Here is a 24,987-nt window from a genome sequence, read left to right on the forward strand (position 1 = left end):
ATGGCAGTGGAAACTATCTCTCCCAGAGTATAAGATGTAACTAAAGCAATGCAGTAGTCTGGGTGACACTCTTGTCTTTTAGAAGACTCATATAGAGCCTTTTAGCCTGACTTGACAAGTCATACCTTTGGCTTTACCTTGTCACTCTCCTTGAAGTCAAGTCCAAAAGAACAATGTTTTGGACTCACACTGCATGTTGATATGGTTTCCAGCATATGTCAAAATAAAATTCTCAAGTCACAACAGCTGTAAAGCTGTCTGAAGCTTCAGGTTTTATAATAGTTTTTTTGAATTATGGGTTTCATGCCTATAGCTCTGCTGACATACATTATAGGTGCTCTGTATTGATCTCTTGCTCTGACAGCATCTACTGACCCAGATGTATGTAAAAGCAGCTCTGCACAGTGAGTGACCATTAATCAAAATCAGGGCAGGTTTTCTCCTTGTTGACTCATGCTGTGAATGCTGCCGTGGAAGGAACAAACCAGTAAATCTAAGGAAATGTTTCAGAAGAGCTAAGGAGATTTTAGAGCCATGTGTGAAAATATTGTCTCTCGCAGCATGGCCTGTGCACTGAGCCTTGACATACTTGGGTCTTCAGAACTGTTTCCTTCCATCCTCACACAAGGATGAAGAACAGATTGGGAAGCTTTACTTGTGCTTTACTTCATTTTACATGGGTTTTCCTGCATCTAAAGAGGACAAATTGCCCCTTGTCAAATATTTAACAGCATAATCTTAAGCACCAAAATGGCCCTTCCCTCCATCCGCTCATTAACCACACAGTCACACCACCTCCCTCCCACTTCCAATCTTTAAAGGGCTTGTGTGAAAACAGTAGTTTCATTCAGGCTGTTGCTTTCAGCCATTTCTTGTGAGAAAATAACATTTAGTGCTGTTGACATGGATGGCGGGGGGGAGTTAAGCTTTGCTGCCTCTGTGACAAGCAGCAGTGGTGGCTAGGAAGCACATGGAAGTCTCCCTGTTTTCTTTCATCTCAATCTTTAATCTACAACTATTATCAAGAACTAGAAGGACAGACTAATATCCTGATAATGGATGCTGAGGAACTAGTAAAAGGCCAAAGCTACACCCTAAGCATGTAACTACAGAGAAATTGAAAAAAGATATTGAAGAGCTAAAGTCAGTTAAATAGGCACTTACTAGCAAATATTTAACATAGCTGCAGTAAAAATTCAACCTGTTTGTAAAATATTTAAACACAGAACCCAATGCATGCTTACAAATTCCCTTATGTTTGTAATTTCCTTACATAACACTGTTGCTTGTATGCAAAGGTGGGAGGCTGAGCACAGAAATAATCCCTCAGATACTCTTGACGTATCAGACTCAATACTTGGGGCTGTTTGTTTTGTGTTTTAGACATTGCACAGACTTCACAGTTGAGGAGAAACAACATACTAAAAATGGGTTCTTATAAAGTATTAGCTTGGCCAGAAATACGGATTCCCATTCATAATCATGTTTCCCTTATGCATGCGATTCAGCCCAGGAAAATGAGTAGAGATACATACTTGAACAAGGGTCTGGTATTCAAGCTACAGCTTGCTTCTCTATATGTCCTAAAAACTTGGAAAACCCAAAATGCCTTCACTTCGCACAATAAAACACAAATTACATATTTTCTAATTATAAAGACATCATACAGTTATTCATGGGTGTTTGTTCCCCTAGTTAAACTGGCAAAATACTGACTGATGTTACCGTCCAGCAAAGCACTTACAGGGACACTTAGCACGTCACAAATACTGATGAATACACTCAGTCACTGGAAGCTCTCTACACATTTCAGGGTATCATATAATTTTTTGATATCTCCTTCCCCATAAACCACTGGTTTTTGCACATATCAATAATTAGGAAGTCTGCACTTCTTTCCCAGCTTCCCCAAGCCTGCCAACTTTTATATAGCACAATGTTTTGGAGCAATAAAATATGCATAAAAATCTCACTCATAGATCACAATTTGTCTGAGCAAAGCACTGTTTAACATTTGAATTGCTAGATGGTAACTAAACTGTTCCATGCATTACTATTGGTTAAAAGTGTCCTTTCTGAATTTAGTGTGAAGTTTCACAGTGGTTTTCTCTCCCATGGCATCCCAAGGGAACAGACTAAAGGAGTGGGAAGAAATGCCTTGCTAATATTAAAAGGTATACGCTTAGAGAGTGCAAAACTTCTGAGTGAACATCCACTGCTAAGAATCTCACTCTCCACCCTGTTAAAAAGGCAGACTCATTCACAGCAAAATAGTAAAGTAGTACCTATATTACCAAACACAACTCCTTTTTCCACACCTAATAAGGCACTTTTCAATGACCCTTTTCACGTATCACAGCATTCTAAAATATTAATGTAAAGAAAAAAATCCTCACTGCTCAAATCCTAAAAAAACCATTTTGAATGAAACACTGCATCTTACTGCTTTCATTTAAGACACTGAAATTTTTGAAGAAAACATTTGTTTTCATTTGAGGAACCCCAAACGAGATCTCCTCTTTGATTACTACTAATTGTAAACAAGCTGAAACTTCAGAAACTGTGCAGCAAAGCGGTGAAACTCTCTGCAGTGCTTTAAACCATCTAGGAAATTCCAGCAAAAAGGGAAATAGCTGCATTAATGCCATTCAGACTTTACGTACTGTAATGCAGAAATCATAAAGCCTACTTCAGCAAAGTTAAAGGGTAAAATACAGTTTGAGTTGTACTTAGTAATTAACTTAAACTATGAAAGATCATGGAAACAAATGAAAAAACCACCTCCAAGCCCCAGATTATTCTGCTTATCCCTTAAGGCCTTTCGTCTTTTCTTCCCCAGCATCTCTAAAGATGCCTCTGAGCACACTGACCATGTTCAAACTTGTATAGGAAGAGCTAGCCAACAGCTACACAGAAACCCAACTCCAAAAAAACAGTCGTGAAGCCATCTCTTTTCTCTCAGAGATGAAATATGGGTGCTTCCTCTAAGACTTTTGCATGCCAAACTCCGCAAAGTTTGAAATGCTTCAGAGCTCTTGCCTCCTGGATATAAGAAAACCATATGCTGAATGCTAGAATAAGCTTGCAGACAATATGAATATTGTCTGCATATTTTGGTAATTAACATTGGTATATGGAATCAGCATTCAACCTGTTGGAGCAAGTCCAGGGGAGGGCCACAGAAATGATCAGAGGGATGTTCTATGAAGACAGGCTGGGAGAGTTGGGCTTGTTCAGCCTGGAGAAGAGAAGGCTCTGGGGAGACCTCATAGCAGCCTTCCAATACCTAAAGGGGAACATATAGGAAAGTTGCAGAGGGTTTTTTTACAAGTGCTGGTAGTGATAGTTCAAGGCTTTGAACTGAAAGAGGATAGATTTAGATTAGATATAAGGAAGAAACTCTTTACTGTGAGGGTGGTGAGGCACTGGCACAGGTTGCCCAGAGAAGCTGTGGGTGCCCCATCCTTGGCAGTGTTCAAGGCCAGGTTGGATGGGGCTTTGAGCAACCTGGTCTAGTGGAAGGTGTCCTTGCCCATGGCAGGGGGGTTGAAACTAGATGATCTTTAAGGTCCCTTCCAACCCAAACCATTCTATGATTTTCCATGACAAAAGACAGTGACTCTAATTTTTAAATATGAAATTTCAAAGACCTTTTAAAAAGTTTCCTACTCCTGTACTTACAAGCAATGAAGCATCTATGTAAAAGTAGCTTCAGATCTTCATTTTCTTAATCATTCACCTTCCAATGTAGAGGACTGATGTAAACAGAACACTCTTCAGGTGAGATATGGATGCTTAGTAGAGAGGGTAGGGAATAGGAAGTTTTACATGTGAATCAGAGAATACATCAAGCCTTTGGAAGTCTGGGTTTGACCTTTAACTATAGGACAGGCAGTGAGACAAACAATCTTCCCCCCTAAAGCTACATATATAGGATGAATGGATGCAGTTATTCAGGTGTGCTGGTTCAAATGTTTCCTATAGGGAGAAAGGAACTGAAAATCACCATTCCTGTCACTGGCTAAGACAAGATTCCATTTCTTAGGGGTTGCTATGGCAGTTGGAGTCTTCAGTTTGGGATTTTTCACTTCTAGACCCATTTCTGGATAAGACTACATTTAAATGACAGGTGTAGAACCTACGCACTTTTCGCAGACATAAATAATATATATTAAATGTAAAAATATACATAGACACATAACCAACACTCAGAAGTAGCATTTGTAGGGACATTTACAATAAATGGCACTAAACACCTTTATTAAGATTTTAATTTTTCTTTTATGAAAAATGAATAGGATTCTTCTTTCCCTTGTACACAGAGGAAGAGCAAACTAATGGCAAAAATCAAGAACGCTTTCTTATTTCGATACCATCTTTGTAACCACAAAGATACAACTATTTAACAGACAAGAAATACTATTTATTGCAGACTTTAAGCTGATTCATGTGATAAAGGCACTATGAAACTTAATCAAACTAGATGATTAAATTTGTCTAAATTAAGTGATATTATATATTATATATTATACATATATTATATATAAAATCACATGACCATGTGGAATAACAGAGTATTTTGTGACAAAATCATTGAATCTTCAAAAAATAATTTTTGCTGGAAGGAATGTTTTCTTTCTTTCCCCTTTTACCTCCAGGAATCCACTTTGCCAAAAGATTACATTTATAAAGGGAACAATAGCTTTTTACATAAGGAAAACTTGATATCTGGGATCAACGCACAGAGAAGTCTAGATTATACACTGTTCTTTTGATGGGTTAAGTTACAGACAAAAAAAAAATGTATTATTAAAAAAATAACATAATATAAAAAAAAAAAGTATTGTGAATTGTTTTGTGGCTACCTACAGCAGATCTGACCACCGCTTCTTTGAGCTGACTAGAGTTACTATTTTCTAGTTATTCCTTCATGTGCAATATTATAGTTCATCACAGGTGAAGTATTGATAAAATCATGGTACACAGTATTATTTTGCTATAAACAGCATCATTACTAATAAAACATCTTGGGAGTGATCCAAGAAAGATTCAGTTTATGCTAGGCTGCTGTTCATTCTCTAAACATTTCCTCTCTGATTACTGGCATCAACGGCTTAAGTAAACATCCTGCAGCCGAATGCATGACAAGAAAGACTGAGCCAAAAAGACATAATTGCACATTACAGCAAGAGATGGAATTCAGAATCTTATTATTACAGAAGGGTTAAAATGCTTTTTAGTTGCTAGCTCAGCTTCTCTCACATGAATCACAAAGACATTCCAGTTTGTCTGCCATATAATTCCATCAAGCCACAACTCATTTTTGGTTGTGAATGAGTCATGTGTCAATATTTTCACCTGTCAGGAACCTCCACGGAATTTCTCACCTGTTCATTTTTAACAATGAGAAGCCAACAGCAGGGAATTCTGTGGATACTACTGTAAATTCTCTTTATGGTGGCTAGTTATGTTTACAATATAGTAAGACACTCCCCTTCACTGCTTCCTAAAGCAAAGCTGGATGATATAATGCTATGGACAATGGAATTATGGAAAAGAGAAAACACATTTAGTGGCTGCTTCCTTCATCAAAGGACTCCACACCTGAATCTGTGGCAGCTGCACTGATTTTTTCTTGTCGTCTTCTCATAATTTCTTGCAGTTCTGAACTACCACTGTTAGCCTAGAAACAAATAAAAAAAGAGTTGATTTGTGGTTTTGACATGGGATGAAGTTCCTCTGCCAATATTCTGCCATTTGAACAATTTTACTCACCTTGCAGCTCCAGAACTGAAAATGTGCCAAGAATCCGATTAAATAACATTTGGAATAGGAAAGTATTTACACTGTCCTTAAATATGGACCTGAAAAAAAACCTATTAAAAGCATCATCTTTCCTTCCAGCACTGCTGAGCATCTTTAATTCTCATGCAAGCCCCTGGAAGTTTTTGGGATTCCACCCCTGAGTACTTAAAAATCAGGTTAATCATAGTTGGCAATTACAGCTTATAAACCCTTGGGGGGTTTAGATTTATGTAAATACAAAATTCATGCATGCACATGAATTTGCATAGCCAAGGCCTAAGCAAGAATCCAATCTTTTTATCTCACGATACAATACTCCATTATTCATTTGCTGTTCAGAGACACAGATTTCAAACTGAGAGCACAATAAGAAGTATTGAATCATATTACTATATTAGAAACAGTGAAGTACTGTGAGGACAAGGCTTTATTTCACCTTTTCAGGTGAAAAACATGTCTGCTGACCAAGTTGCAAACATATTGCTTTAACAATGTAAATGAAGTTATTAGCAAGGCCAGGATACATAACCACTAGAGCAGAACTTTCCAAAGGGTGCATGACTTTGAATAAAACTAGAGGATTATAAAACAAGAGCTGTATCTGCTAGTATGTTATTTGGCTATGACATGACCTTCCAAGCCTCAAAACTAGCTTCCAAAATAATAGCCTCTGAATAAGGAAGCAGGATTGTTAAGGGGAAAATCCTTCAACTGATCTCTGAAAATTTATCCAATTACATAAAATTTAATTTAGATTTATCCCATTATATCCATTACAATGCATTATCTGATGCCACTACCTGGCAGACAGGTTAGGTGTCCACAGGGAGGGAGGCAATAATGCTTCTCCTAGGCAAATTACCATTGCTCTCTTCTCTCAGAGTGGAAGGGCAAAGCAAGGGGCTTATAATTTACTCTCCGAAGGTGAGAGAGCAGTTTTATTTGTCTTAATTCATCTTGTCCTTGGCCACTTGGCTTCAGATACAGAGCAAGTGCAGCAGTCACTCATGACTGAAGTCATGCATAAAAACCATCAGCAGATACACAACAGCGTGCTTTATCAGATGTCACGTAGAAATATTTTTCTAAAAAGGACTGAGTGGCTGGGGTGAAACAGTTTACCTTCCTGATAACATCAATAACAACATGACTAATGAGCTTGAAACACTGCTCAACTGACCCAACTGCAATGCATCATGTGGCACAGCACGACAGGTGCATCCTACTTAGAGGTGGAGTACAGCATCACTAAATAGCCTGGGGTTGTTCTTAGCAATACAATTTTTGGAATAGACTGCCAGACCTTGGCCTTAGTGATCTTTCCACTTTAGCCTCTAACCAGATCTTGACTCCATCATTCAACCCCACTTGTGTCTGGATTGTTCCTTTTACCAAGGTGTCAAAGAGAAAAAGCTATTCTTCCAGGCAACTTGATACTATTAGACAGAAACCATTACCAGTTCTAAAGTGGTGTGTGTCCATGCTTCCTACGGATGTAGGAAGTAGTAAGACAATGAGAATGTGGACCTGAAGTGCTACCTTCTGAAGATGACAAAGGTGATGTTCAGGATACTGTGTCTCTCTGCTTATCTTCTGTAGCACTTTTCAACGCCAGAGCTTGAAATGCTCAACAAAAGTTAAGAAAATGGACACATAAAACCCTGTAGTTATGGACACCATTAGTATTTTCATTTGCAATGAAAAAGTAAATCCATATATATGACCAGCCAAGCTGCTGTAATGCACTGTCCTTGGCATACAAGCTGAACTCCAACTCTCTGGAGCAGCCCCAGAAAACAGGTCCAAGAGGGATACTTTGATCAGTACAGAGTGTGGTGCATCCCACCTCCTCCTGAGACTCCACTGCTTGCCTCTGGCAGAAAGGAGGTGTTTGGCCCTGGCTATGTCCAGCTCTCTGTCAAGTTGACACACCAGTCTTATGCAGAGTTATCCTTCCGTTTTTGCCTGGCTAGGTCCAAGAAAGCTGTTAAGCCCCAAACAGCTTCCTCGCATGTGCAGTCTGTTACTTGGTCACATTTATACAGGGGCCACAAAACTTGTAAGGAGTCTGGCTTCCTTTTGTGTTTTAAACTCTGGTGTGATTCAGGGCTAAATGGAATTACCATGAAAAAAATTCTTATTATTTTTTTTTTTTTTCCCCTACTTATTTTTTTTCCTTGTAAGGGTACAATTACTAAGTTCCAACAATAATTGGAATTCCATTGCAAAATACGGACTTCATCTGCCTCAGGTAGAAGAACACAGGAAAGAAAATTACAGATGCATAAAGGTAAAGATCTGGTTGTCCATATTTGGGAATGCAGCCCCAAATCTGAGAGGCAGGCCTTTCACTGGCTTGCAGAAATTGTATGAATCCAGAAACACTTGTGGAAGATCCCAAATAGAAATAATAAATAAGCATGAGGCATGCAGTTCTGTAATACTAGAGAGTATGTGGGTTTGCTCTGTCTCTGGCTATTATTGCTATTTGTGCTTAACACCCAGGTCATTTACTGCAATACGACACCACCTTAAAGGATGCCAGAGCACTTCATGAAAATTTATCACTGATTAATTGTGTAGGACAACTATGGTGGTCAAACCCATAACCCAGTAGCAGCTTGTAAAAAGCATTCAATTGTAAATTGAGCCTGACACTAGTACAAGTATGTGTGTGCTTAAATGCTTCTGTAATTGGCAGCATTTTGAGTTTCAGCAGTAAGAACATAGCCCTGTTTGGAACACAGCAGCTCATCTTTGCTAGGCCACATGTAAATATTTTGGCTGCAGTACTCCTTCCTATAGCTTCTCTTAAACAAGGACAGCCTTCCTAAACCTTGCAACATGAAATATTGTAGGGACAGAAAGGAAAATGCAACTTAATGTTTTGAATAACTCAGTAAATAGGCTAAAGCAATCAGGAATTGCATAAATTCTGAAACTCATCCGTTAAACCTCAAATAAGTGAGAAAGAAATAAATATTTCAATTACATTTTCACTAAAAAATCCAATTACTTTGTTAAACTATCAGTACCTGTTTATTAACACTTGTAGAGCATTTATTAGACTAGTTTTGACTGCTCAGTTACCCGCAGAGTAAGACCTAACCAAGGCAAGCAGAATAACAGCACAGAGTGAAAAAATAGACTACTACCATTCCAGTGCATCTCTGCTTTTCAAACCAACTTCCACCACAAAGCCACTTCCTTGTATCACAGTATCACAGTATGTTAGAGATTGGAAGGGACCTCAAAAGATCATCTAGTCCAATCCCCCTGCCAGAGCAGGAACACCTAGATAAGGTTACACAGGAATGTGTCCAGGCGGGTTTTGAATGTCTCCAGAGAAGGAGACTCCACAACCTCCCTGGGCAGCCTGTTCCAGTGTTCTGTCACCCTCACTGAGAAGAAGTTTCTTCTCAAGTTTAAGTGGAACCTCTTGTGTTCCAGTTTGTGCCCATTACCCCTTGTCTTATCATTGTTAGCCATTGAGAAGAGCCTGGCTCCATCCTCATGACACTCCCCCTTTATATATTTATATACACTAATAAGGTCCCCTCGCAGTCTCCTCTTCTCCAAACTATAGAGACCCAGCTCCCTCAGCCTTTCCTCATAAGGGAGATGCTCCACTCCCTTAATCATCTTTGTCGCCCTGCGCTGGACTCTCTCCAGCAGGTCCCTGTCCTTCTTGAACTGAGGGGCCCAGAACTGGACACAATATTCCAGATGCGGTCTCACCAGGGCCGAGTAGAGGGGAAGGAGGACCTCTCTCGACCTACTGACCACCCCCCTTCTAATACACCCCAGGATGCCATTGGCCTTCTTGGCCACAAGGGCACAGTGTTGGCTCATGGTCATCCTGCCATCCACTAGGACCCCCAGGTCCCTCTCCCCTACACTACTCTCTAACAGGTCGTTCCCCAACCTATATTGGAACCTGGGGTTGTTCCTGCCCAGATGCAGGACTCTACACTTTCCCTTGTTATATTTCATCAAGTTTCTCCCTGCCCAACTCTCCAGCCTGTCCAGGTCTCGCTGGATGGCAGCACAGCCTTCTGGCGTGTCAGCCACTCCTCCCAGCTTAGTGTCATCAGCAAACTTGCTGACAGTACACTCAATTCCCTCATCTAAATCATTGATGAATATATTAAATAATACTGGTCCCAATACTGACCCTTGAGGCACTCCACTAGATACAGGCCTCCAACTGGACTCCGCCCCATAGACTACAACTCTCTGGCTTCTGTCCTTCAGCCAGTTCGCAGTCCATCTCACTACCTGATCATCCAGGCCACACTTCCTCAATTTAGCTATGAGGATGCTGTGGGAGACTGTGTCAAATGCTTTGCTGAAGTCAAGGTAGACCACATCCACCGCTCTGCCATCATCCATCCACAATGTTATTTCCTCATAAAAGGCTAGGAGGTTGGTCAAGCATGACTTCCCCTTGGTAAAGCCATGTTGACTGCCCCTCATAACCCTCTTATCCTTGACATGCCTTAAGATGGCACCAAGGATAAGGTGTTCCATCACTTTCCCAGGGATGGAGGTGAGGCTGACCGGTCTATAGTTACCCGGGTCCTCCTTCTTGCCCTTTTTGAAGACTGGAGTGACATTTGCTTTCCTCTAGTCCTCAGGCACCTCTCCCGTTTCCCAAGACTTGGTAAAGATGATGGAGAGTGGTCTAGCAATGACTTCTGCCAGTTCCCTCAGCACCCGCGGGTGCATCCCATCTGGACCCATGGATTTATGGATGTCCAGATTGCTCAACTGGTCCCTAACCCATTCCTCATGGACTAAGGCAAACTGCTCCAGTGACCTGACTTCATCTGAGGTCTCAGGAGTACAGGGCTCTTCAGGACTGCCTCAGGCAGAATAGACTGAGACAAAGGCGGCATTCAATAACTCTGCCATCTCAGTATCTTCTGTCACCAGGGCACCCATCCCATTCACCAGTGGGCCAACCTTGCCTCTGGTGTTAGTTTTATCAGCTATGTATTTGAAAAAGCTCTTTCTGCTGTCCTTGACCCCTCTTGCCAGATTTAATTCTAAGGAGGCCTTAGCCATCCTAGCTGCCTTCCTACATCCTCTAGCAGCAGCCTTATATTCCTCCCGAGTGGCCAGCCTCTCCTTCCATGACCTATAAACTCTCCTCTTCCACTTGAGCATACCCAGCAGTTCCTTATTTAGCCACGCAGGTCTCCTGGCCCTCTTCCTTGACTTCCTACGTGTCGGGATGCTCTGCTCTTGAGCTTGGAATAAGCAGTTCTTGAATGTCAACCAACTATCTTGGGCCCCTTTACCTTCAAGCAGCCTTGCCCATGGGATTTCCCCTAGCAATTGCTTGAAAAGGCCAAAGTTTGCCCTGCTAAAGTCCAGGGTTGCAATTCTACTTGCTATTGTACTGGTCCTACCACACAAGATCCTGAATTCCACCATCTCGTGGTCGCTGCAACCAAGGCAGCCCTCAACCTTTACTGCTTCGACCAGACCCTCCTTGTTAGTGAGGATGAGATCCAGCAGCGCTCCTCTCCTGGTTGGCTCATCCACCATTTGCATGAGGAAGTTATCATCCATACACTGGAGGAACCTCCTGGACTGTGGCTGGGTTGCTGAGTAGTCCTTCCAGCAAACATCAGGGAAATTAAAATCCCCCACGACAACCACGGCCTGTGACTGTGAGGCCGCTCTCAGCTGCCTGTAGAAGGCCTCATCAACTTCCTCACCCTGATCTGGTGGCCTGTAACAGACACCCACAACAGTATCGCCCCTGCCAGCCTGCCCCTTAATTCTCACCCACAGACTCTCAACTCGCTCATCCCCTGTTCCTGGACAGAGCTCAGTACATTGCAGCTGCTCTCGCACATAAAGAGCAACCCCACCACCCCGCCTGGCTGGCCTGTCTTTCCTGAAAAGGACATAGCCCTCCATGACTATATTCCATGTCAGTATACCGAAGCCTTACAAAACTGAAATAAGTTAGCTGACATTCCAGGAAAGTTGAATACACAGATATCTTCACTAGGAAATGATGGATTGCTCTGGACTGTAGCAACAGATATTCTTATGAATGAAAGCGAAATATTTCTCCCTTCCTCTAACTGGAAAACAGAGCTTGAGGAAGAGAATAAAGCAATTTTAACAGTGTTAGAAATCAATGCTCTCTGATCCATGCAGATCAGGTAAACTGTAAAATATGCATCATCATAAACTTGTCTTTGAAAGTATGCCTGGTAGTTAAAGCTTAAAATAATTTAAGACAGTCCCAGCTTCTTGGGGGGATGGAAACACATTTTAAACTTTCTCAAGATTTTATTTTAAACAGGATGTGAAGGATATAGCTTCTCATTTGGGTCAGCCTCACCTCTAGACAGCATTGAGTCCATTTCTCCACTTGCCACAGCAAGTTTAAAAAGATTTCTAAAAAGAAGTAGATGCACCTGCAGTTCTCCTGGTTTAAAATTGGCAAGTGTTCTCTCCCTAGCACAACTCTGAATACAAGCTTATAAGGTGTTTAAGGAACAATACTGCTGCAATTAAGCAGACTGCCATAGAGCAATGAATAGAGAGATACAACACTTTAATCCTTAGCTCAGTAATTCTGCTAGCAGTCAAATGTGTTTTCCCCCACTAAGGAACCCACCAATACAGACGCCTGAGCATTGACCTGAAAGGCCTTAATATTCAACAGTGGGCTCATGCTACCACTTTTTCATGTCTAATAAAACATATCTCCTCTAAAAATATAAAGCAAAACTAACTCATGATCACCAAAAGTACTAGGATTACCTGTTTGTCCAATTGCCAGGCAGAGCAAGAAGGAAGAAAAAGGGCGTTTTTCTCTCTCCTATTGTTTTCCTCAAAGTTCTTTTTGTCTCATTTTGTCTTCTTACAGCCTGATTACAGCACACAATGTCTTAAGTATTACCATGCACTTTTTCTAACACTTTGTGGACCCCTTTTACAGGTGGGAAGAGATCCCTCCTGGTGTTCTGATGGCTGAATGATGTTTCAAATATTCAAACAACTCAAGTACAAACAATACTTATCCATGTGATGGGAACTGAGGAAAAAACAGCTGCCTCACAGGAAGAGCTATTTAGTTCTATAGGTTCAAAATTGGTGACCCAGCATCAAGTTAGTAAGAAGGGTTATACATACCTCTAAGGCAGACTTCTGTACCGTAATTTGGCTGTAGACTCGAGACCCTTCTGGGCAAACAGTCCTCAGTTCCTCTTTATTGAGGGAGAAAAGCTGAGCACCTGTCAGCACTCCAAGGCTGTTGACAGTTCTGTGGTCACACCAAGGCAACAAAGAAGAAAAAAAGCAAAAGTACACTAATCAAGGGAGAGTAGTAGATTGTCTTCATCCCACATCATCAGGTAGAGATATTAAATCAAGACAAGACTTTATGCAACAGGATTCTTGAAGTCAGTTCAGTATCTGGTATAAAAAGTACCTTTTAGTGAAGGCTAGTAGATCCTTTTTTTTCCTAAATATATTCTGTATCTCTATAGACCTATAACCACATTGATATATATTGAGATTATATAATATATATGCATATATACAGAAATATATATATATACACACATACAATGGAAAAATAAATACTTTTTTCCAAAGGAGCAGCTGAGATGTCTTCAGAGGGATGCTTCATTTCAAAAAGTGGGCAGGTCACATCCTAATTACTGACAAGAAAATAATTTAAGAAGTTTTCTTATGATTTCCCTCAAACTTACACAGGGTTGAATCCCTTGGACTGCAACCATGCTTTCACATCCTCAGGCGAAGAGTCGTAAGTGATGTTAACTACCGGAATGTTTGGTCGTGGCACATGGAATTTCCTCTGAGCAGCACTCCGGCCAATGGTGAGCCGGTGAACAAGTTCATCCTGCACTTCTTCCATCTGTGATTTCCTGCCTAGAGAGAAAAATATGCCCATAGGAGTTATTCTCAAGGTTGCTTCATCAAAGACAGGTAATTTCTTGTATTTGCACTTTAAAACTTTTTTCTTTAAAGATTCATTCACTAGATCTCACTAAATTATCATTCTCCTTTTTCCATAGAGAAGATTTCAATATTCCCACTCCTCCCTTTGCAAAAGAAAACAAAAGCAAAAAAACCCCTAAACCTCAAAATTCAGCTGAGACCCTAGAAAAAGGAGAGGAACTTGATGTCACAGAGGCATAGATCAGTCTGATAGCACCCAAGCTGTGGAAGAAAATGAGCACAGAGGGTTACTCAATTGCCATAGTCTGCAAGTCTTCAAATAGAATTATTGTGTTATAAAAATGGAAACAAAAAAGATAAGAAATAATATGAGACAGCTTACACTGTGGATAAGCAGCACTTTCCACAAGCATTATAATTTATAGTGCATTTTTAGTGCAAATCAATGTAGAGAAGAAAATATTTCCTGCTGCTGACATATATCACCTTACGTCTAATAAGCTATTATAGTTATCAAATTTTTGAAGGGGTTTTAAGAAACCTGAATGCACTCCAAGCCTGGAGTGACTGGTCAGCTGAAACAATGTCACACTTCATGTTAAAAAAGACAAAAAAAAAAAGAAAAAAAGAGAAGGAAAAAAACCGTTGCTCTCACCAGAGATACAGGAATTGGGCAAAAGCTTTCGAGGGTTGTTTTTTTTATTAAACAAAACTGCACAAATGCGCTATCTCACAGAACCCATTTGTCTGAAGTACTTAGCTCAGTTGCTTGTCATTAGCAGGCAACAAACTGAAATGTTTTCATGCCTTTCAACAAAATCAATTATAACAACAGTGAATTTTTTTAACATGCATATAAAAGCTCTATGGATAATTTCACAAAAGTAAGTAGAATCCAAAAGGGTGTAAATATCTTCTGGGCACAGAGAAGATACTGATTTAGCACAGCTAAACTCTCCATGCAGTAGCTCTGGAATAGCTATAAAAATCCTTTGACACACAACTTTAAATGATCTCAAAAATTCTCAGGATTTTCTTAGCAAGATATTTTTAGTCATCTTTATTCAATCCTTTCACTTTAACACACACACAGCGACCACAGCACCTGCTCTGATGCACTTAGATTTCAAAAGCTATTCTTTTTCTCCCATTACACAGATGGCAACAGAGGAAAATGACCATAACTTTGATATGAAAAAACTCTAAGACAGCAAAAGTGTTTCTCTCTTAATTAAAAAATTCTCTTAAAATCTCTGCAAGGACCAATATCTCTAGTGAGTTAGACAAATAAAACCAAGCTTTACATAGGCTTTTAGGATATTTTTTTAATAGCAACAACAAAAAAACCCAAGCAAACAAAAAAACCTTTGGTTTAGCCATTTTCTTCTTTCTTTTACAAAATAGCCCCAGGTTTAAAGCAGAAAAATTATGTCTACTAAAATATGTGAGGCATTCAGGCCCTATTGTGTTGGGTTATTTCCCCCCAGAGTGTGAAACAAGGCAAAATGACATGTGCTCAGTGATATGTGAAGGTCTGAGATGGGATATGAAGTAAAACCTTTAGGCAATGGTATCAAAGCATGAACCAGTTTCTTTTCCAAAACAGGAAGAGAACAAGAAAATTGCTATCTTCCTTCTATTTACACAGATTTTGAAAGACTTACTTTTTATTTAGACTAAGACTGTATCAAAAGATAAATATTTAGCTGTTAGATTTTTACTGTTGTTAGATGCATTATCATAAACAAACAAGATATCCTTAGTGTGAAGGTAGTACATCGCGTGTTCTCTGCAGGGTTCAGGTAGGTACTTGGTGTACGAGCAGGGTTGGCCATTACCATTGCAGAGGCAGCTATTTTTTGAGGACTGTGAGGTACCTAAAGGCCATCAACTGGGTTTGAGCAACAGCTCCCAGCAGGGCACAGGAGCTCTCATGCATGGCCCAGGGCCTCGGTGGAGGCTGAGAGGGTAAGAGATGCCTTGTAACCACTTAGGCTACAGCAACCCTTCACACCTCACACCCTGTACCTGAAGACAGGATGGTCTTCACCTTTTGTGTTGGTAATGCATAGAGAAGGCCATCACAGATACAAGGGAGCACATGCTACAGCATGCAAAGTCCATCTTACATGGAAATAAAATGCTTGTGTGTGTGTGTGTGTGCATGAGAGAGAGAGAGAGAGAGAGAGAGAGAAAGAAATTCACCCTCATTTTCTACCTCTTTTATAAATAAAATGAGAAACCCAAAAGTTAAGTAACAAACTGCCCAAAATAGGACAAAGCCAGAAGCCTGCCATACTGTTTCCTTGGGAAGCAGGAGTGAAGCCTGTTCCTCCTGCCAGGCTGCTTTCTATTTATAATTTCCAGCCAGCCAGCCTGTTAGGTGAAAGGATTAAAAAAGGTCCCAGAGCTTTCCCAAGTTCAGAACTTAGGTGAGAACTAGTCTACCACCAGGCAATGTCAAAGCAGGCTCCACCTGGATGGAGTGTGGTTATCCAAACAGGCATGCTTCCCTTTCACTTGGGACAGGGATGAAAAGAACCCCTTCTGCAGAAAGGATTTTGTATGGTGCCAGTTTTTACCTCAGGTGGGTATGGAAATTTCCAATAAGGCAGGAGGCAGAGGATGGGAAAAGTTGTCAACTCTTGAACTTCAAGAAGCTTATTTAACAGCTATTAATTTAAAAGCCATAGGAAACGCCTGCCTACAAGTTCCACTTATTTTTAAGCCAAGCAATCACATTGCTTGAAGTGCATTTAGTACAGAAATTATTGGCTAAATAGTTTCCCTAACTTAACTTGCTTTTCAGTCAATATAGAGTAGGAGCCTCAGCATCACAAGGCAGCCTTAATCAGAACTTTTCATGACTGCCACACACTGCTGTATGCAGGCTGTCATGCTTTTCCACCTAAAGGACTACAGAGTATGCAGCCACAACAAGGACATGAAAGTTTGCTCAATGGCCTGCCAGTCACTGTTGCTTTGACCAAGCTAAGGGGACCTCATTATGAGATGAGACTCCAATAACACTATTACAACACAGTTCTTATGCATCAACCAGACTTGTAAGTCTTCTTGCAAGCCTTGGATACATGTTTCAGAATGGTGCAAATGCCTTAGAAATATGGATGACCAAGGACAGAAGTGTAAAACCAGCCTAAGTGATTTTAAATGCAATTTAAACTTTAAATGCAATTTAAATGCCACTGTAATGTGGCAGTGAGTTCAGGTGGAACATATCCATTAGCCAGAATACCAGCATGGGCATTTACAGTGTGGAAAACCACTGACTGAAGATCCCAGTCATTCATAAAAGGATAGGATTTAGAATTAGGACAAGTGCAGAAGTGTTTTGCCCATATTTACCATTGTGATTAGTGAGAGTCAGAACACACATACATAGGAAATGTGTATTTTAAAAATAGGGTTAAATATTTCAAAAACATTCATCTGAAACACAAGGTTTTAAGGAATTTAAGGATTAAGCAAAACACACAGGAATGGAAGAAAAATTTTTTTCCTTGCTTCCTAGACAAACTTACGATCCACAGGAACTTGCTTCTGCCTCTGGGTGTCTCGTGCAACACTACCACCACTGTCGCTAGAGGTGCTGCTTTGGCGGCTGATGGTTGCTGGTGCTTTGGGCATGGGAACTGGTATAGGTGCTGGTGCACTAGGAGGGAGGGGGACAGCCACGGGAACAGGAGCAGGTGTTGGAGGTGGCGAAGGAGTAGCAGGAGCTGGGTCAGGCTGTTTTGCTATATAGTCTGTCCTTTGTTTCTGAAAAGATGAAGAGAGACTCCGTTCAACAATAGAACTTGAACAAGACATCAGAAAAAACTCAGGTTTCTGCAAAAACTGCTGGGATGCTTTGCACCAACTCACTTCATCTATCACACAAAGACATCTTACTTGCCATATATAGTTCCACAGTTTGCCAAAAGTTGATCTGGCATCAGTGTTTGGCATCAATTTCCCTCCCCTTGGGCACCAAACAGCAATGGCATCATGTGAAATATGTCTCTTTCATGAGTTCTATAAATGAAATTGTTTCTAAATCCCAAGCTTCTATGCCCTGGAATATTTTAAGAACTTCCAAAATTTTTAAATTGTTGGACTTTATCAGTGTAAAAATGTTTATTTTAGAGATGTTACATAAAAATAAATAGTGAAAAATTAACATATCCAGCCACACCTAAGCCTGACTAATGGTTTAACTTACAAACATCAGTGGGTTGGGCTAACACATTCTTTCTTGAATTGCAGGCAGCATTTAGAAGATTCCTGCTCCTCATACCCATTCAGTTGTGCCTTTTCAGCTATTTGTGTGACCACCTCAATGCAATAATCTGATTAAAAAACCCAACCCCCAAACTCCACAACTCTTGGAATAGGGCTGTTGCTCTTTTCCCCCCACTTTACACAGTGTTCTAACATTATTAATCTAAAAATAGCGCACATTAGCTTGCTGCTATTAGCTAGGCAGCAGGTGCCTCAAGAATAATTTTTGTAGAACAACTTATTTTCTCTTTCTTTCCTTCTAGAATGGGATTAGTTTCAGGAAGACATGTATTTTTCCAAAGCAATTCCAATGACAGACAAGCCTAGAAGCTCATAAGCTACCTATGCTGCTACTCTTTCAAATAGTTCGAACTCTACATCTCATTGTTTTAACAGTGCTCCCTCTCCACAGTTTTGGATTAACACAGCTTGAAAGTTTAATGTTAAAGTTTGTTTGCTCAATAGGAATGCCTCATTTCTTAGTTATGAGAAGTCCGCTTACTTTGGTATATGAAAATAGATGAGTACATTCCTCAGATTCATTGCTCCTTCCTGAAATACCTTTCTCCATTTCCTTGGAGGCAGAGGGTTTATGGCAGATTAAGTCAAGAAATATTTGTAGGAGCTGTATGTTAGACACTGAACATCAAATCACTGCCATGACAACAAACTTTCATTAAATGTCAGCAACTGCCCTTGTACAGGATTCCCTAGCTCAATAAGTCTAATTGATGGACAAGGCATTTTGTAGTGAATGTAAACCAGGACCGTTACAGCTAAACTATGCTGAGTTACACCAGCAGAAAGCTTATCCCATCAGTTTCTAATGCCAGTCATCTAAAGACTAGGAAAAAAGTCTTGTTTCCCTTAGATAATTTTTCACGTAAACTGAAGCAAACATAAAGACTTACAATACATTCTCCATTAGATCTTTGGATTTTTTTTTTTCCCTTGGCATTTAGTTATTCAAAGGCATCCATCTCAATTATTTTGTGCCCACTTTGTACAGTGCATTGTGGGGAGATTTTTAAAAAACCCAAAATATATGATTGACTTTTCTGTACTCTAGTATGTCAATGTTACAACAATAAATATTTTTTACATTGGCAAGGAAAAGAGAAATGCATAACATAAAAGACAACAAGCAGAATAATGCACATATAAGAAATCTGTCATTTGGTGGTACACAGTAAATATACCGTAATATATGATATATAGTTGTACTATTGTATATCCAAAATCCTGTTAATAAATTCTAAAATTTCACAGATGTTATAATGTTCTAATGATATTCAGATATTTTTTTCATCTTGTTCACAGATTCCAGTTGCTAGACTGCCATCCCCACAACGTACTTTCATCTGTGCCCTGACTTTAAGCACCATGCAAGAAAAAAACAGAGACTTTTTTTTTATGGTAGAGAGGATTCATTACAAACCATGGCATCAACTGCACATCACCACAATCATCATCCAGAAAAAGTGATAGCAAAACACTACATGTAGCTCTCAATGAATGCTACTGATACAGTTTCAAAAACATGTCGTACTGCAATCATAGCCTCATCAAAATGACTTGCTGGAGTGAAAATATAAATTAATCTGGAAGGAATGCTCAGATTCTAAATTTATAGATGAAACTACATTGAAATACACTTCACATTTTTTTTGAACAATGCCCAAAAGCCAATCACACATTCGAATCATGTTTCATTTCTTTTTTTAACACTTCTTTTTTTAACTCCAGATCTTTTGAGGACATCCACACATTCATCCCATCATTTCTATTTGTTACTACAAACAAAGCAAGCATGCATTATGGAATTTGGTAACTACATAGTCTAAGAAAGTAATTTTTGAGGTTCAATATCAGAAGACTAATTTTGTTACCTCTGAAAGCTCTCCCAGCAATTGCTGTGAGGAAAATGGAGTAAATCACATCAAATAGTATTGTTAGATAGGTAAAAAGTAAATCACACATGACTCATGAAATTTCAAGCACATTTGCAATTTAAAACAAAGGAACATCAGGGCTAATGATTACCTCTTCTTACTCACTAAGCAACTCACATAATAAGTTATTCTAATTTTCTTCTTTTGAATAATGAACACAGTGTTGGCTACAAAGCATACATATGTGACACCATATAAGCTCTTTTCAAAAACAGAAACTTGAAAAGACATTTCATAAAAAACAAAACCCAGACAAAAAAACTGACAATGGATTGAAGAGTGTAAGGTGAATGTAGAGAACACTTGCAGCTGTAGAGCAAGAAGCATTAAGTCACAGCAGGTATTAAAAAAAGGAACTTATTCATTTTAGTTTAAGAAATATTGGCTGGCTTAGAAAATGAGGTAAAGGTTGCTGTTGACATACATATACTCACTAATTTGCTGACAGTCATAAGAAAAACAAACTCTGGATTTTGTTTTTCCTTCTTCTTCCTATTTTTTTCTTTTAAGAAAAAACTTGCAGTCCTCAACTCATGTAAATTGGAACAAATCCTTTAAATTATTTAGAACAGTGATGGTACACACTCGTTAAAAATCTGGGTATATCAGAAAAGCTTGCTGGGACTTTCTTATTTTTTTGCCAGAAAATCTTTGAGTTTAAAGGAAAAAAATATAGTCTCAAAACTCTTTCTCAGCATACTACAGGCTGCATCTTGTCAAAGCATCAGTATGATTTGATCCATTTTGAATGTAAGCAAAATAACATTTGCGTAAAAGTGCTAACAGTATCAACCCTACTTCTTGATCATTGTAAAAAAAATGGGAACAACGTATTTTCAAATACATTTTGGCTTCAAAAGAAGGGACAACAGGTATCCAAACTATGGTAAATACAAACTCTGCATTAAAAGAGGCATTGGATACAACCATAACTAGCATTAGTGCTGGGAAATGCTCTCATTAAGTTAACACAGACACAGAGTTTCCTGTTCAACTCTCTTTCCAAACTTTTTAATGCCACATCCCTGTTTGCACAGTGCCAGGAGTTCACTGAGAGGGCTGCAGAGCATTCAACCTCTGCTTTGTCAACAGCATTGTGGTTTGTATGTTTGCTTGAGACTTATTTCGAGACGGAAGAGAGAACCAGCTACTTGTCTTTACCCAAAAGGGACAATTAGGCACACAAGACTGGAAGAGCAAATTTCAAGCAAGGCCTTTTGCCAGAGTTTTCTTTGGTGGGTTCAGCTATTATGCAGAATCAAACAATTGCCTATTAAAATCCTATTACAAGTCACCTAATGAGCTCTTTGCGGGGTATAAAGACTGTATTTTTTTAACTGGATCTGAACACCCACCTTGTTAAAATTTTGCCAAAAAGTAAGAACTACATTATGATAGAAGAAGAAATTTAGACAGAGTTTACTTAAACAAATTCATATTATGTAGGATTAGTCCCCGTTTCTTTAAATAAATAAATAAATAAATAAATTATTATGGGCAAACTGCGGACTTCTACTTTCTATCATTAATCAAATCCTTTTTACAACTCTTCAGTATATTTTTGTATAATAAGTGGCATCCCATAATCTGGGATTGGATCAATGTTGAATTGGACAGGAAACAATTTTTTTTTTTTTTTAAAGCCATCAAAAAGTCTTGGCAACTTTAAAGAGTGTCTGATATGAAATGAGATAAAAGAGATACTGGCTCTCGGTCAAAAATTATGACAACTCTTTGGCCACCATAAAATGGACACCTGGCAACTGCATCTCTTCATTATCAAACACTTCATGATCTGCAGGAAAGTTATCAGTTGCCAAAAGATCAGTATGCCACTGTTGTGGTTTAAGCTAAGAAGGAGAAAAATAACTGTTACAGCTGAACCCAGAACAGACACTATGACACTAACTTGGAGCACAAATGGTGTTCTTGAGGGGAAACAACTTACCGCAGAGACATTTTAAGTGAGCTACTAAACAAAAGACTTGAAAGACAGGTTTTGATGGTAGACTGCCATCTAAGAAATGCAAAGGACACTTGTGAAAATAAATAGAGTTGTGCAAACAGATCCTCTAGTGAACCATGTACCTATCACAGGCAAAGAGACAAATGAGCATACTCAGAAGTGCTAAAATTACAATAATCACCATAAAGAACAACATTACTGACATGTCTTGGTAAAGACTATGTTTATCCTGTGTGATTCATTATATTCTTAAATAATTTCACTGTATTTCGGGCTTACACTTGAATATGATAAAGCTATAGGAAGCAAGCTGCCAGAGGGCAGAGAAATGAAATTATCTGAAATGTTCTCTGACCCTAATTGTCATAATTCTGTGGAGAATGCTTTGTGAAAAATGATTATTTTATCATTTCCCATGTCATGTCATTATTTCAAACAGAAACTTCGAAACCTGCGGTACATTACAAAGAACATTGTAAGAACATCTACTCAAAACTTAGTCTGCTTAGAATTTCTTGGCAAAAACACACAAAATGACATTCACCCAAAGGAAAAAAAACAGTCAGATCTTCAAATCAGGAGTTGAAAAGCATTCTGTGAAATGAAGCATGCATCTAGACAGGCAAAAACCATAACTGATTTAGAATGAGCCCATGGGTTATAGGCAAACAATCAGGCACGGGAGAAACTCAGAAAGGTCTGATTCAAGCCCACCAGGTTCAAGACAGGTCTACCACATTATTGTGCCAGAAGTAGCATAGGATCTGTTTTTCAAGAAACATGGCAAAACTGGAAATACTGAAAGAACCGCAGCTCTCACGATACCTGTGCACACAGAATCCGGCACAGCAGCACCTTTGACTGGGAGATTCAGATTATTTTGCAGCAGAGACAGTGGATAGTAACAGTATGGCATTTCTCCTTTTCCAGCCATCAGCTGGAGTGTGTAGGCGCAAGAAATGAATATTAAATTAAATTAAACTTCAAGTTTCAATAGAATTTTAGCTTGTATTTGGACTGAAAAAGTCTGATTCAGCGGCAGGACTGGAATTTCTGCCTAATCCAAACTTGTTTGCCTAACCTTTCAAAATCACTAGGAATAAAAGGGAAGAAATAGGTCTTAGAAAATACAACTTCCTATTTTATGAGCCTCCAGCCCATTTAAATGGTGTCTAAAAACACAATTCACAACTTTACCCTGTGGATACTTACTGAGGTGAACAACTGCACTGATGTAAGACTTATGTATTTTTATATGCTTTATACTCTAATCCTGTTCAACATGAAAAGAAACAACAATAACAAAAAAATCATAATGCCACACCACAGCATGAAAGAAAGAGCAACAAAACTAGGTCAGAAGAATAGAGTGCTACTGATGCACAGGCATAGTAACTGAAAGATATCTGCTTTGTGAATTCAAAAGCAAAGGTGCCTATTTTAAAGACTCTAAAATTACAGTAATTAAATAAATTCAAGACTAAGATAGAGACACACAAAGTCAGAAACTGAAAAGAAAAAATAGCTTTCACTCTCCCAGGAGAAACAAAGATGACCCTACCTTAAATAATTCAAACTCCTTCTTTGGCATCAACAGCTATCAATCCACAAAGGACATTTGCAATTAAAATAAATGCATACACAGCCATTAGGATTGAAATTATCATCTCTAAGGAAATAAGCAGAAAAAACACCCCCAAAATTTAAAGGAAAACATTTTGCTGTAGGCTCTATCAACTTTTTTTTCCATGTTAGACTCTACACTATACAGAAATCAGTGTCAGCCTGGGCAAAAAATACAAATCTTTTGACCATATCAGTGGAATATGTATATATTTTAGTCTTGCTATGAATCTCTTCCTCCTTCACACACACACACTACAAAAGAAAGCTTTGCTCCCAAGGAGCAGACAGTACCTGAATGGTGCGGGTATATGCAGGCTCTGACCATCCTAGGCCACCTTCTTGATTTCTGAGAGGGTCCAAAATGTTGTTTGGCACAAAGCCTGTGCTGCCACTTTTATTCTGAACCTTCCACCACTGCTTTCTGTCATCCAGAATCTGAAATAATTTGGTAGATCAATTACATATTTTTTTTTTTACTTTTCTCCTGCCAGTACTTATACAGTGCATCCCTTAAAAATAAAACCGTAACTTTGCCAGGTTCTGTGATTGCCAACACAGATGTCCCTAAGAAACCCCTGTATGGATATAGAAGTGTGTAATGAAACCCTGTGAACTCAGGCATGTGCTAGACAAGACAGTGGAATGAAAATCTGCTTGTGCAGAGAGGCTGGCATCTCTACAACCTATATGCTGTTGACAAAAGGAGTAACTACTAATAACCCAAGGAAAAAGTGCATTGTTGCAGAAACTACAAATTTGGAGAGGGCACACTTCTGAGTAAACAGGGATCTGGAGCAGGATGGTTAGGAGAAGTCCAAAATGTGACCATCTGCTGTGCAATCTCTCACACAACATTTTCTCTCTTTGTTGCTCCCTCCCTTCCAAAGGTTTCTAGCTTTCGGGGTACCAACTCTTCCAGGAAACGACAGTATTTCACTGTCCTGTGAGTATATAGATAGTGTTTGCCGTAACAAGCTATTTAAATACTATGAAATGAGGCTTTTACAAGCAATACCAGAGAAGATGGAAGAAATATACAAACACATTTCTACAGCATCAAAATTCACAAGTCAGTGCAAAATCTCTGTTTATCTTGTCTATGATGCAAAACAAATGAATTGAACTTTCCATATTAAAGGAAATAAACCAAACGCAGGGAACTAATCATTAGGAACAGCCACACTGTCCACAGGAAAGATACCCTCAGCTTTGAGTAGTGCCTGAAATTTGTGTTTTTTCACTAAGTGGTTTGGGGTAGAGATGGGGAGAGGAAATTACCTCTACAATCTCTTCTTTCATGACAGAAAGTTCACTGTTGTTTCGTGCCATAAATTCGTACTTGCATTTGGCATATTTCTTGATCTGTGCTTTACTGTGTGCTTCGTAGTTTCTGCAAAGCAAAAT

The 24,987-nt window shown here is 39.2% G+C and overlaps 1 protein-coding gene across 3 annotated transcripts in view; it reads right to left on the minus strand.

Moving 5' to 3' along the window:
• Positions 1-5,569: 5,569 nt before the first annotated feature.
• EPS8 (EGFR pathway substrate 8, signaling adaptor) overlaps positions 5,570-24,987 on the minus strand; it is a gene marked incomplete at its 3' end in the record, with an annotated part of 57,324 nt that continues 37,906 nt past the window's right edge. The window contains exons 15-21 of one of the 3 annotated variants that reach the window (XM_080623031.1): positions 24,862-24,973; positions 23,875-24,018; positions 19,929-19,952; positions 17,301-17,538; positions 13,548-13,728; positions 12,967-13,096; positions 5,570-5,683 (exon numbers count right to left, since the gene is read on the minus strand). In XM_080623031.1, coding sequence (XP_080479157.1) covers positions 5,570-5,683; positions 12,967-13,096; positions 13,548-13,728; positions 17,301-17,538; positions 19,929-19,952; positions 23,875-24,018; positions 24,862-24,973 — 943 coding nt within the window. Of the gene's footprint in view, positions 5,684-12,966; positions 13,097-13,547; positions 13,729-17,300; positions 17,539-19,928; positions 19,953-23,518; positions 23,555-23,874; positions 24,019-24,861; positions 24,974-24,987 lie in introns of all 3 variants that reach the window. The other 2 variants (XM_080623030.1, XM_080623032.1) reach the window with 2 other exon arrangements.

The sequence above is a fragment of the Psittacula echo genome (genome assembly GCF_963264785.1).
Source record: "Psittacula echo genome assembly, chromosome: 1".
NCBI classification, from domain to species: domain Eukaryota; kingdom Metazoa; phylum Chordata; class Aves; order Psittaciformes; family Psittacidae; genus Psittacula; species Psittacula echo.